Source organism: Taudactylus pleione, unplaced genomic scaffold (genome assembly GCF_031769625.1).
Source record: "Taudactylus pleione unplaced genomic scaffold, aTauple2 ptg000757l, whole genome shotgun sequence".
Taxonomy (NCBI): Eukaryota; Metazoa; Chordata; class Amphibia; order Anura; family Myobatrachidae; genus Taudactylus; species Taudactylus pleione.
The window spans coordinates 3,279,216-3,294,874 of record NW_028285159.1 but is presented as its reverse complement, the minus strand read 5'-3'; the positions used below and the strand labels follow the sequence as shown (position 1 = coordinate 3,294,874).

The window sequence follows — 15,659 nt, the reverse complement described above, 5'->3', positions numbered from 1 at the left end:
TCAAATTAATCAGTGCAGTCTCGTTAAGTGGTTTTAGATTATTTAATTTGTGTGACTGAGCTGCACATTAAAGCGAAAAAGATGCTTTGTACAAGCCAAGTTGCACAGGATTTGGTGCACCGAGAAGGGTTATTTGGTGCACCTGTGGCAATAGTGTATGAGAAGACATCTGTAGGTGTTTCCATAAATTTACTACAATTATTACAGGAAGTGAAATCTAATATTCTTGAAGAAACCCATTGTGAGTGGGGATATCGATCTTCTATATCCATAGTTGTCTGGGTTTGTGCTCTTTTTACTTCTTCCCAGCGTAAAGATCAACCTTGATCCAAGCTATAAACGTAGTAAACTGCTCTGCAGGTTGATTCTTTTCCTTGTTTTGAGAACTGCATGTTGTACTAAATACCCCTTCACATTCAGCAATTAGGGGTTTGTCGCAAGCTTTACAGACTATTAATGCAGTTTGCTTTCCATGGTCCCCAAGAGTTCCAGTATAGAAATGCACAATACAAACTACACCCAAATTTACCTTGAGCTGATGCTTGTCGGCTGTTGAACTCAGGCTCCAATCTGCATCCATATGCTGATAAAATTCCCAGCACACTGTTTTAGGAACAGGTAACTCTATTAAGCTGTTCCAAGTTTTATCTCCCCATCTGGTTCATCCTCTCTGGTGCTTTTTTCTTATACAAATTATGTTTTATTTAAATTTCAACAACCAGATCCAACAGGAGGTAGCAGATGGTCATTTCCCAAAAAGCCGGGCTGGTTATTAAAAAAGACAAAAAAAAAAAAAAACTACCTATACCAGAGAGAAGAGAAGATAAAGAGGAAGAGGAGGAGTTCCATTTCATAGTAGACAGCCTTGTTTTTTTTGTTTTTTTTATGCAGCATGTCTCTAGATACTGTAACCTACAAAATAAGCTACCTATTGAAATGACTGCCATGAAGGATTGAAATGAAAATGAGCAGTGTTCTCCTCAGGACTTTTTTTTTCCTGAGTGGTCCATCTGGCGAGAAACCCCCTGCCGCCCTCATGCGGCACTCTCACCACCAATGCCGAAGGACACTGTATGGATGCCGGACGGAGCCCCCGATGAAAAGATCATGTGACTGTTACGCCGGCACAGCCCAGCTGTGTCACAGTGCAGGGCGGTGTCAGACTGGAGGGCAGAGATCCCTCCCCCAGAATAAAAGCAAGGGCGTACCGCTAAAAAAAAAAAAAATCAGTTGAGCCAGCAAGTGGGGACATTATCTGGAAGCTGTTACCAAAAAAATCTTTGGAGTTAGAATCTGGAAGCAGTAACAAACAAGAAATCTGAAGAGACAGCAATTTGGGTATAGTATCTAGGAGCTATTAAGATTATACATACACACATTGTGTGTGTGTGTATATATGTATATATATATATATATATATATATATATATATATATATATATATATATATATTAGTCCAAATAGGTCCACACTCTCGTCTTCAATAATAAATTGCTGGGGTGACAGACCCATATGGGATCACAATAATCCTCTTCATGCAAAAGTAGAAAAAAAGGGGGGGGTAGCACTCACCAGTCTTCTTAAAAACATTTCTTTATTACATCTCAGTAAAAAAAAATTTACAGCATATCAAAATCCGACGTTGCGGTCCTGTGCATGGACCTTTGTCAACCTTGACAAAGGTCCATGCACAGGACCGAAACGTCGGATTTTGATATGCTGTAAAATTTTTACTGAGATGTAATAAAGAAATGTTTTTAAGAAGACTGGTGAGTGCTACCCCCCCCTTTTTTTCTACTTATATATATATATATATATATATATATATACACACACACACACATATATATATATATATATATATATATATATATAAATACATATATACATACACACAAAGCAATTGGGCAGTGTCTGAGGACTTAAAAAAAAATTGTGTCCTTAAAGCAATTGGGCAGTATCTGGGCATTTAAAATGTATTTGCGAAATTGAGGCAATGATAACAAAGTATAGTAAGGCAGTAAGGACGCGTTAGCATAATTATGAACCGGGACATACGAAGACATACAGACATCAGGAAGTAGCACTTACAGGTGCAAATACTTACCGACGATGATTGTCACAAGCACTGCCTATTGCTTCTAATTGGCTGATTGGAGAATTACCTCTGAAATCACTTTCTTCATTGTGTTAATATCATATGATTTTGTGGATGTATTTTAGAATTAAACTTTTGCTACTTTCATTTCTAAATGAGAAAAAAAATTATACCTACTGCATTTTGGCCAGCAATTTGAACATAGCCTATAAACTTTGTTATAACTTGAGGATGAATAAAGATACATTATAACAAATAACACCATTGTTTTTCTTATGACATTCTGCATATGTTTGATATGTTACATAACTACCTTCCCAATTAAAAAAATTAAGAGTTGCATTCAAGATTGACGACTTCAAAATGGCCACCATATTGGTGACCCTAAAAAGTTTTCCTCCACTCCCGTATCATGTGTGTAGACCAGGCATGTTAAACTCAAAATCTCAGCCGGGCCAAATATACAAGGTCTAATGGTGCATACACACGGTCCAACTTGCTCGATCGATATCGTTCAACGATTTTTTTTCTACTTTAAAAATGAACGATATCGTTGAACAATTTCATCAACAATCGAACAATTTCATGAACGATGCACGATATCTGATAGTATTTAAATGATATCTAACAAATTGGCCTGCATGTATGGTCGACCGCATATATCGTTATCGTCTATACGGCCATGCGCATCGTTGGTCGTTCAATGCAAAAAAGTCAACGATATGAACTATATAACGCTAACCGATATAGTTATCGTTCATATCATCCTGCAAGGTTGGACCGTGTGTATGCTCCATAAGAGTGTGTGGAGTCTTACAGTATATGCAATTTTGATCTATGGCGCAATACGATATAACAAGACATAGTTTGCACTTTGCAGGGTAAGTTCCACAAAACAATCAATATAATATTATAAAAATTGCCGGCAAAGGTATGAATGCAATATAAGTGCATATAACAATCACATGACTTAATATAATAATATGCTCCAGACACCCCCCCCCCTCAATATGCTCCAGAGCTCAGGGTCCCCACATGCCAAAATAATATGCTCCAGACCCATCCCCACTTAACATATTATAATAAGCTTCAGTCCCCCCTTGTAAAAATATGCTTCACAAACACCAGCCTCACTCCTCCCAGTAATATGCTCCAGCCCCCTCCCCACAAAATAATATACAGTATATGCTCCAGACGCCCCCCCACCCCTTGCTCACCTTCCCACTCACATGTGCACTGAACAAGACTGTGCCCCCCCCCCCCCCCTCGGTCAGCCATAATAATATGCCACAGCTGCACTCACACAGTCAGAATAAAATAGAGAGACAATACCTGCGCTATACACTGAAATTACTGCATCCATTAGCCGGCCACGGCACCCCAATCCACTGCTGAAGATGGTGCCGCTTCAGCATCCACAGAGTTCTACTGCGCATGTCAGGAGAGGGCTCGCGGAGAGACGCTGGCAGCCAAGCAGCCCAGAAACAGCAGCAAATATGAGTGAAGTGCGTGGCTGCACTCTGATACACAGAGTGTAAATAAGTGGGTGGGGATCTGAGCAGGGCAGCATAATATATGTATTTGGGTCCACACTGTCGGGCCGCATGCCTGGTGTGGACAATGAAGTAATATTTCCTTACTCATTTCCTTTTCATAAGGGTGTTTCCACACTTATGGACCACCCTGTACTTCATTTTAGATAATCTCAGGTATATTGGTATCAAACATGTAGGTGTATCACATTTTGTTTTGATACAGTTACTACTACTTAAACTTGATTGACTATGCCCTACCCACCTTTTCAGTGCATCAAAAACTGAGGGCAGTTATAAAGGCTTTAGAAGAAAAAGGTTAAAATGAATTGTGACTTATACCCCTTTTACACCGGAGCAGGTACAGAATGCAGGGAAGTTACGCCACCTGAGCGGGCTTTACTTTGTCACTCCTGGAGTATAGGGATTCCCTCTCACTGTTAGTAACCACCTGTTATTATCTCCTCCCATCACACTGTGGGCAGATAACCATGTACCAGGACAATCTACTAAAACAGGAACTACTGTACTTGTTGAATATAACTGCATACAAATGTTCCAAAGTGATATATATTCAATCCTCAAGCTGGTCAAGAGGATACACATGCAACAAAATACAAGATCGTATATACGTATACACATTTCAGAGCCACAACAGCCCTTTTGACCAGTTTCAACGCACAAAAGTCTGCAGGGTGTATACCAGCCCCCAGCCTCTTTGAACTAATTAAGATTAGTTCATAAATCTTGCTGGATGTTTTCTACCCAGAGCAATATTTAAAATTTTGCATCAGGAAACTATGACTTCTGGTGCATACACACGGTCAGATTTCTTATCAGATATGAATGATGATTGTAAAAATCGTTCATATCTTTGACATGTATGGCATGCATTGATGAACGATGCGCGTTCCCGCATGTCAGATAAAGATCTCTGACATCGACTGTGTTTGCAGTCAGATTTTGACGATTTCATTCATTATAATACTGTCAGAAATTGTTCATCGTTGATGAAATCGTTCAAATCGTTGTAAAAATCATTCAATCGTTCATCAAATCTGACCGTGTGTATACACCATTCCAGTACTAGAACAATTGACAGGCCACTGTCAATTGCATTTATTTTTGGAATAATTGATCACTTAACAGAAAATAACCACACAATATTTAGTCCTCAAAAGGTAAATTATCTATTTAGATTGAAACACAATCTGATTTTTTTTACTGATTTCCTTAGTTCACACAGCTTTTCTATCTTCTAATCACACAGACAGAATAAAAGGGGAGATGACCTCTTCTTGTGTATTGAAGCAAAATGTGTTCATTCCTTCTGTCTTCCTTAGCCACAACCTTACACCAATTGCTTACCCATGGGACTTGGCTTTCACTGATCTTTTTTGGGGTCTTTTTCGCCCTAAAGTCACAAAAGCATATGACAAACTGCTTCTTGAGACTGCACTGAGTTTTGATATGCAACAACAGTATTTCTGTGTGCAATGTAACTTTTATATGAAGCACAACGGACCTTGGAGTGGAAAAAAAGACGCACAAAAGATGCCTGGCACAAGCGTATGAGAATGCAGCTGTACTATCGCATTCAGTCAAAATTAGGCGCATAGTAGCAATATTTCTCATTGATGGCACCACAGTAGAAAGTTTAATCAGTAGTGGCCTTCTTAGCTGTATGGCTCATGTCCACTACCACACTCCTCCACCCTGTCCATGCAGGATATCAGAAGGCCATGTCCCCACAGTTTGAATCCTGGTCCCACAGTCTCTGGGAGCTAACAGTAGCTGCCTGGGGGCTTTGGCCCTGGCCCAGACAGTCTATCTGTACTGCAGTGAGCCTTGCGTTGTTTGTAAACAATGTAAAAGTCTCAATTTACCCAAGGTATGTTGCAGCCACTCAAAAAGATGTTAGTCTGTCATCAATGTGCAATGTTGGCCATAGAAACAGTGCTAAAGTGTGTTTCACAGTCCAAACAATAACCAAACATTTCTTTCCATTTGTAAGATACCTCATCTCCCACCATAGCAGTTTTCTGCTGAAATAAACAAGCCACAGGGTGCACGTACAAATCTAGTGCCTCCTGAATTAGTACTGCTCCAAATCTGTACTGTGATGCATTATTTCATACCACAATCTCCTCATCATAAATTTGCACCATCTGCACCGGAGCTGGTACCAGTGCCGCTTTACATGACTGACTCCATCTGACAAGCAGCTGTCTAGACAATTGACTTGGGAAGTCTCTTCCTAATGAAATCCATATGACGTGTCACCATAGAACTAATAGTCAGGGACAACTCCTCTTTCAGGCCCTAAAATCCGTAGGGTCTGTACCTGTTCGTGTACCCCTGCTTATTCACACTTTATGCACCTTTGACAGTTTTACCTAGTCCTGGTCTGCCCTAACTGTCAGAAGTGTCCTCCAATTCTTCTGTATTAAAGTGAGCTTATTTTGTCACTCAAGTTCTGTTACCACCAAATCCGATAGCTTTTCCACAAAGATAAACAGGACACCAACCACTAAATCCTTTATGGCATAGTTAAAGACGGTGAGGATGCATGTGCTGCATTATGAGTCTATTCTCAAAAAATAACAAATCAGCTTTTACGTTTTTATATGTGCCATTTTATATGATCCCCTATCTAATGGGCACAGGCAAGGGACCTACTATGTCCACAGCCACTTGCTCTAAGGGATCTTCAACTATTGACAAGGACTGAGGTGGAGAAGCATGAGCCCTGGAGCACCCAAGACACTGACACACATAACAGGACCTACAGTAAGTTTGGACATCAGCTGACATTCTAAGCCAGAACAAGCTCTGTGTCAGACGATTCAGTTTTCAATACAACCCTGAGTGACTGTCCAAAGGGGTTTTGTGGGCAACCAATACCAGTTGCGCAAGGAAGCTCCATGGGACTGCCACTTGGACATGTTCTCTGACTGTTTTATCCCATTCTACCATTCTGGCTACCCTGTACAATAACCATTCCTGCCAGGTCACACTCCCTGCCACATCCTTAAAAAGGCAGCTGATGGCTTTGCACTTCATGCCTTCCAGAGATGAGTCAGATAGAGGAGCTTCCCTGCAGCTCTAACTCTCTCCAAACATTGGACCCTTTACTAGCAGGTCTATGTTGTGGTTACTAGGGTTAGTCAACATGGGGTCAGTCCTAAGTAGTTTAAGGTTGGTGTAACTATTCACCGCTGGAGCTAGCATTTTGCTAGGGACAGGAGCACCACTGGGCAACCCTACAGGATTTAACAAACCTCTGCTTTGCTAGTTAGTTATTCATGCCAGAGGCAAAACGCACACTGGGCAGACGTGCAGATCTAGTCACTGTGTTCTTTTCCTCCGGTCTGGTTGATGCTGTGGTTGGCTGTGACGTTACTTACATAGCAGTTATGGTCTTACCTCTAGGTTGAGCTGGTGAAGATGCTGAAGACTGCAGCCTGGTAGCTTCACTCAGTGTGATGGGAATAACTAGTTCCAAATCCATGGAACAAAATCACTCCCCAGAACCACATCCACTGCAAAGCCTGCCACGATTCAGACTTCATTGCCAACATCTCCATCAAGATGCACCATCGTCAAGGGCTCCAGTCCCGCTGCCACAGTAATTGTAGCAGAGTGATCCTGCAATACTGTAGCAGGAGGTTAAGGGCTCACCACGGTAAGTCCTCCAAGTCTTTCTGTCCTTATTCACGTTTGTACAGTCCTTGGGAGCTGGATAAATTGAGGTTCCTGTTTGTACACTCTCAGGATTATATAGATCTGCTTCTCCGAAACACACATTATGCCTTGCAGCCTCTATTGCAGCCTTTTTCAACCACTGTGCCGCGGCACACTAGTGTGCCGCAAGCAGTTTCAAAGTGTGTCACCGGAGATGCTCGCAGTGAAGCTCCTAACTTCGGGCCCGGGCATCTTCTGTGTGGCTCAGCCGCTGCCCAGGCCGTGTACAATGGAGACGCGGCGGAGTGAAATGATCGGTCACGCATGCCGCGTTGTCATCCCACCCGCACAGTGACTGGCTGCACTCACTTCTGCGGCTAAGGGAAAGGTAGCGGCCAATGTATAATATTTTGCTTTTCGTGGAGGCCAGTGTGGTTGTGTTTTTTTATGTGGGGACAATGTATATTTTGTTTTCTGTGGGAGCCAATGTGTAACATGTTGCTTTCTGTGGGGGCCAGTGTGCGTTTTTCTCTGTGGGGGACTGATGGTGTGCCTTGGCACTTTTGAAATCGTATTTGGTGTTCCACAAGTTGAAATAGGTTGAAAACCTCTGCCCTATTGGTATTCATAGCGTAAGGAGCTGGCTATCATTAGTGCTTCTGTTACATACTCTGGGGAAGTTCATACATGTCTCTCTGTAGCATCCAGTTGCAAACATATGTGTTTACTTTGACACCTGGGACCTACAACTTGGTCCATGCCAAAGTGCTCTTGTTCACTGTAGGCTTCTCCTATCTCCAAAACGTGCTGTTCATCCTACTTTATCAGCGCCTTCACCATCTTGTCTCTCATTGTTAGACAGAGTGCATCAATGTCTCTTGTCTGGCACTCCATTTCTATAACAGAATCCACTGTATTTAACCATTCTGTACATTCTGATGTGGCTACCTCTCTCATTAGTAGTCTTTGCTTTCACGATCAGGTCAACAAAAAGCCGCCTGTGATTATACCACTGTTATACCACCAATGACTGTGACCAGATGGCCATACTTCCCTGAATGGTACAGAATGCAGAGAAATTACTCTATTCCTTGTGCAACCTAATCTTGAGGTATAGGAATTCCCTTTGACCATCAGAAACTGCCTGTTATTGACTTCTCCCACTGCATTGTGGGCAGGCAAATCACTGCAACCACTCCTACACCAGTATCCTGAACAACATGTTCCACCAGGCTCCAGGAACTGCTTACTTCTGGTATGTGTGGTCATGCTACTGAAAAATCCTCCTGTGCTTGGTAGCGGAGTGATGGCTTGGAGACACTGGGCTCAACTGCAGGTCAGCTGGAGAACCAGTAAATGTTTGCAGATGCCAGAGTCTTCAAGCAAAATGATGTTAATTAACTACAAAAAAATGTCTTTGAAAAACTCAGTAAATTCCAAGATGAAGGTACTAGAAATATCACAGCATAGAGCTTTTCAGAAGTCAGATGATATACTGTACAATCCTCAAGTTGGTCAAGAAGATACAGTACACACACACATTTCTGAACCACAAAATCCCTTTTTATCCAATTTCAACACACGTGTTGGCAGGGAGTAAACCAGACCCCAGACTATTTATACCAATTAATATTAGCAGGGTGTTTTGTATCCATATCTTCAAATAAAATTTAGCAACAGGAAACAAGGCCTTCCAGAATTAGGCCAACTGACAGCACCCCGTGTTGTGTTAATTTTGGGAATATTTACTATTGCCACATAATATTTAGCTCTCAGTAAGCAAATCAAATTATCTACTTAGATTAAAAAAATAAAATAAAATTGGTTTTGCACCAACTCCCTTAGTTTAGACATCTTATCACACAAACATGAGCAAAGGGGAGATTGGGTTTTATGTAAAGGGTATTCATGCCTTGTATGTTAAACAAAAAATTACACCAAATGCTTACTTTACATATCATTGCCTTACCCAAAATGTCACAAATAGGCTAGATCCTGTGTGTAGTCTAGACTAAATCTCTTTTGGTGCTGTTGTGCTGGTCAGTAAGTATTCCAGTGCAGCAGTGCCAATCATTCTATATAACATGTTAAAGACAGATATATGTCAGCATTTACTAAAGCTGGGTACACACTAGATGATGTGTGTACCCAGTGACGTTAGATGCGACGGCACGTTATTTTGGGCGGTCCATACATACTGCACGATATATCGTTCTCCCGCCACATTCAGAAGCTTGGTGTCAGCCGCAGAGACAGCAGATCAGAAGATGTGACGAATGCTGCTCAGAAGCACGCAATTGCCCATACACACTGAGCGATGTGGTCGATGACTTAAGGTGGTCACCTTCTATCTGCAAGGATTAATTTTTTTGAAAACTGCCTAAGCACTGGCCCTAAGGATATTTCTAGTTTATAAGAAATCTAAGCCAGAAAATTCATAAAAATGTAGGACAGGCTGTGCATTATGATTCTATTCTCAAAAAAGAACAAATCAGCTTTTACGTTTTTATATGTGCCATTTTCTAGAGGCAATTTACTTTTATATAGAATACTAAAACATGCTTAAGACAGTTCTTTATGTGATTATATTCAGCCATATTATAGGTGATTAAAAATTCTAGATTGGACCTTTTCCTTTGGTGTGTTTTTTTTCATTATAACAGAGCCCGGAAAATCCTTCAGGCCTTCAAGAATAGAAATTTTGTCTTGTAATTTGGTCTAAGATTATTTAAGGAGGGTAATATTCGGCAATAATCTGTGACTGAGTGGGAGATTGAAGGTATTTCTTATTGAATAACCACATAAGCAGAACAGAATTAAAGTTTGTTTTAACTGCTTTGATTTCATGATGCACAGCCATCATGTGCAAATAAATAATATAGTATAAATAATCTAGTTTACAGTAATACAGCTTATGCAACATGTATTATATCAACATAAGTGAATGATGTGATAAAAAATATTATAAATTATAATAATGTGCAATACACAAACATCATATAACGCTATTGTTACTTATGTCACATACAGTATGTTACAGGAAATCACAAAACAAACAAGTCAGTTTAAAACTAGCAAAATGTACATAATTAAAATATGCAACTTAATTTTAAAAAGCTTTATTAATAAGCGGAATTAATTATAATGAACGCAAAAAAATTAAATACAAAAAACAAGAGAAAGAAGCATCTGTTAACACCACAAGTACTGTATGTAGCTTTGGAACAATAGTGTCACAAACAGATTGGGATTTACAAATGCAAATTGCCCTCATTATGCTAAACTCATTATGAGAAAGAGCATGCAAATGAACTACAGAAATCCTGGCCTGCCTATAGCAGTTCAAGCCAAAAGATGGTCACCTCTGGCCTAGTACTTATTTTTGAGTGAGGCACCAATTAGGTGTCTGCCTAGGAAAATGTTGGCCTCTTCAGTGAACAACAGAACGCAATATAAACAATTGTTTTAAACTGGCATTTTGTTTATTGAAAAGTAACATTAAACCCTGACAAAGAACATGTAAATAAATAAGCTTTGTCAAAATCTAACACAATATATAAAGCTCAGAAGTATCCCATTCAGGTAATGGAAACAATTTTAATATATGGTGTACTATGTTTTCAATAACATTCTCCACATGTCCATAACTTAAAGGGAAGAGAAACGCCAAACAGCGGAGGAGGGTGGATCCTACAACCCCTTTGTTTGTGCACTTACAGGAAAAGCGCTCAAATGGAAATATCAGCAGGATCAATATATGGCAATGATGTTGGAACCGTAAAGCAAAACAAATAGCGCAATATATTGCAAATTATCATCTTTAAACATTTTTTAATGAAATACACAATACAAAAATGGCAATACATAGAAAAGCTAATATTGGCCTCCTACCAGAGGAAAATTCAAAAAACGCCTTAAATCAATCTCCTCTACAGGGTCGAAAGAGTGGACTGATTGGTATTGAAAATTAGTAGCAAGAAGCTATTGTTTGTGGTCAACTATTTGGCCATCCCAGAGCATACAATGCTGGCAGGCAGAACCTCGGCTCCAGAATCCAGGCGGCTGCGATCTGGAAGGTGATTATTAGGGTTAGGTTTAGGGTTAGGAGTTAAGCATTAGAGTTAGGCTGCGGAATGGGAGGTTTAGGGTCAGGCTGCGGGAGGAATGGTTGTGGGGGTCAGATGCACTCTTCTTCTGTGTGTGGGGTGAAGTATTGCAGCTCATGCGGTGAACAGTGTTTTCTGTCTTTATTGCGCACAACAGTGTATGGGGCCAAATCGTTTATGGAGTAGACAGTGCTGCTCCGGAATGGTCCAGAACATTTCGGAGCAGCACTGTGTCTACTCAAACAGTTTGGCCCCCTGCACTGTTGCCTGTCTTTATAGCACACAACACGGTTCACCGCATGAGTTACAATACTTCACCCCACACACGCACACAAGAAGAGCGCACCTGACCCCCACAACCATATCAATTTAAGACACAGGACCAGGTACTCCTGTAGAAGGTGCAGCACTTCTCTGCCCCCCCCCTCCCCCCTTGAAGTTGCTCATGACATTATCAGTAATAGAGGACCGCCAAAACTTGTCTCCCAGTTGTGCTTCTAAGTTTAGAGGGTGGAATGAGGAAGGGAAGGGGTACAATAAGGGTTTGGTAACACTCCTTAATTAGTATGTAGCAGAAATTGCCTTTTAGAATGTGTACATGTTATTACTCAAGCCCAGTGCAAGATCCATGCTGATGATGATCATTTAAGTGTATGGTTCTATAGTCCCTGTATTACTGTAAGCTTTAGCGTACACATGGCTGCCAGAGCATGCAGGTAGTTGAAGAACCATATTTTTTAAGTAATTAATTTACACCTAGGCTTTTTTGACATTAATTGCAACCAACTCCACTGTACACCTAACACTGTTTTGTGGCTTCTATAATTTGTTCATATGTTAACCTGATACAGTCAGCACCAAAACCTCAACAACTGCTACTATTTAATAAGACAGCTGAGGAGGAATGCAGCGATATGCTGGTTACCCTCCTGCTCCCTTTGATCATAGGGAAAAAAAATGTCATGTTTCTAAGGGCCATATCTGGACCCCCATGAGTGGCAGAGACCACAGAAGAACATGTCATTAGCACCTGGCATATCATCAGAGATTCTACACAGATCTCAAATATGAAAAAAACACACAAAAAAAAAAAAAAAGAGGAGGAAAGACAATATATGTAAAAAATATGTAGCAAAAAGAGTTTTTATCGTTTCCCAACAGTTTTGTTGTTTAATTAATGTCTCACCATGTCATCTGTGATTTAATATAAACTGGTGCAAAGCAGTCAAGGTCAAAAGTTTTACTTGACCAAATTTGGCATAACGGTAAAGTCTAGAAAAATACAGGGCAAATGTTCACATAAGTGTATATAGAGAGAAATTAGTAGCTACAGAGCAGGTTCTTTTAAAATGTTATAATCACGGCTTGTAACAAAGCATAACAAGCCTTTGGCAAATGGTTTAATCATTCTTCCAAGCAGTTGCAAAAATTATAAGGAAGATTATTAAAAAAAAAAAAGTTAGTTTCTGAAATCCTTGTGGGAAAAGCATTTTGATTCGAATAACCTCAATTTGACACAAATGCACCAGACAATAAAAGACTTCTTACCTCATACGTTCTCCCAGCCCTCAGGTTGCTGTTCTCAAGTGCATCACTTCTACAATTATTTACTTGAGTTAACTTGAGATTCGCTGCTTTAAGTTTGTCCTGTAGAAATTTTATTTCCGATTTTTGTGAAGCTATTATCAGTTCCAGTTCTACCAGAGATGGATGTTCCAAGTCCTACAATAATTAAAATTATAGAGAAAATCATATTATACAATTAATAGAGTATACATATTTCTGGAAAGAGTCATTATTCCCAGTATATTTCAGAACAGGAGGGCAACTATGTTTGCTGCAGTCCCTTTCTTCAAATGAAATACCTTGTACTACATTTGATGAGGTTTGCCTATTATCCATAAGAAATGTATAACAATTTCCAAGGACATGCCCATATATTTCAACCACTGCTCAACTTTCTAAAATGGAATTGTTAGAGCAATGAGGTACAAATGGTTATTCATTTTAGACTGACTACATTCTCAGAACTGATTTAACAGTAGTATAGGATACTGTATATCATCTATATAATATAATGGAACAGTGGAAATGGTGACCAAATCAAACAAAACTTGAATAAATAAAAAATAAGAAAATAGAATGTTTTTTTTCTCCTTTTTCTTAATTAGGAAAGTTTTGCTAAAGAATCTTTCAGATAAGTCAAAACAAAACCCCTAATACGCAAAAGAGGTCAGCTAACATTAGCTTAACATCTTGAGTCATATTAGATAAGCTGTGAGAGATCCAAAGTATCACATCACTTATCTAAACACCAAATAACAAAAATATCTAAAACTTGGAGAAGCTATGCAGTACTGAAAAAAGTTCTATCTGGACATAATGAGAAGGGGATAAGGGTAGGTGGGGGGAGTATGGATGAAATATCAATATGGCCATTAAGGAAGGATAATAAACCATATGAACCGCCTCTTTTCAATGCCTCTGTAAGAGGAAATATTGCAATTTGTGACCTATACCACAATGACCAGATTATGTGATATATACCCATCAGCCAAAACATTAAAACTACTGACAGGTAAAGTCAATAATATTGATTACCTTGTTACAACGGCACCTGTCAAAGGGTGGGACACATTACGCAGCAAATGAACTAAATTCTTGAAGTTGATGTGTTGGAACCCGGAACAATGGGCAAGCGTAAGGATCAGAGCAACTTTTGACAAGGGTCAAATTGTGAAGGCTAGACAACTGGGTCAGAGCATCTCCAAAATGGCAGATCTAATGGGGTCTTTACCATATGCAGTGGTTAGTACGTACCAAAAAGTCCAAGGATGGGCTACCAGTGAACCAGCGACAGGATCATGGGTGCCCAAGGCTCAATGATGTGCGGGAGGAGCGACGGCTAGCCCAGCTGGTTTGATCCCACAGAAGAGCTACTGTAGCACAAATTGATGAATAAGAATGCTAGCTATGATTGAAAGGTGTCAGAACACACAGTCGCAGCTTGCTGCATAGCTGCAGGCCGGTCAGAGATCTCATGCTGACCGCCGTCAACCGCCAGTGAATTGTTACAATACAATTTAGACTGCAGATGTTTTTTTCAATGGGAGTGTGAGCATGAGCATCAGAACCAGACAATGGGAGCAATGAAAGAAGGTGGTCTGGTCTGAAGAATCCTGTTCTCTTTAACATCATGTGAATGGCCTGTTGCATGTGAGTTGTTTACCTGGGGAAGAGTTGGCACCAAGATGCACTATGAGAAGAAGGTAAGACGCTAGAGGCAGTGTGATGCTCTGGGCAATGTTCTGCTGGGAAACCTTGGGTCCTGACAATCATGTTGATGATACTTTGACACATACCACCAACCTAAACACTGATGCAGATCAAGTACATCCCTTCCTGCCAAAGGTATTCCTTGATGGCAGTGGCCTCTTTCAGCAGCATAATACGCCCAACCACACTGCAAAAATTGTTCAGAAATGGTTTGAGGAACATGACAAAGAGTTCAAGGTGTTGGCTTGGCTCCAAATTCCACAGATTTTAATGTGATTGAGCATATGTGGGATGTGCTGTAAAAATAAGTCTGAGTCATCGAGGCCCCTCCTCACAATTTACAGAACTTTAAGGATCTGCTACTAACGTCTTGGTGCCAAATACCACAGAACTCCTTGAGGTCTTGGATTCCAAGCCGCACTGTAGATTTTGTAACTATGTTGCCAACTACAGGTAGATTGTAAATGAATACGCAACCAGCGTGCTCAATACCCATGTAGTTGGATAAATACAGATAACATATTAACATCAAAACACTACACAGTGACACCAAATAATTGAGTGACGTTTATGTGAGAACACCTCTACCCTCAGAGAGGACGAATAGAGGGAATTAAAATCAAGATTTAATTTTTAATTACATATGTTCCCATATGAGTAGGAAGAAATCCAGTTGATACAAGATGAGGAACACCCTTATATATGTGTAGTCTTTTCCACAACTTACCCACCGATTCGCAAGGGACATATTAAGTAAAAATAATCAGATATACATGATTACTATCACTAAAAATATGATGTAGGTGGTTAGAACTAGCGGATATAATATGAAGACTAATGCTGCCCATCCACTATGCGATTAAACCTAGCAATGAAGCAATAACAACGGTCGTTATCGCTCCATCGCTTGGTAATCGCCCGCAGATCAGGCAGTAAAATGTTAAAAACGACCAGCGATGCGCG

At 40.2% G+C, this 15,659-nt stretch overlaps 1 protein-coding gene across 5 annotated transcripts in view; it reads right to left on the bottom strand.

Moving 5' to 3' along the window:
• The window catches only part of CNTLN (centlein), a 505,942-nt gene that overhangs the window by 250,426 nt on the left and 239,857 nt on the right, over window positions 1-15,659 (bottom strand). For all 5 annotated transcript variants that reach the window (XM_088457338.1, XM_088457337.1, XM_088457336.1 and 2 more), the window contains exon 10: window positions 12,969-13,142. In XM_088457338.1, the coding sequence (XP_088313464.1) occupies window positions 12,969-13,142 (174 nt within the window). The remainder of the gene's footprint in view (window positions 1-12,968; window positions 13,143-15,659) is intronic.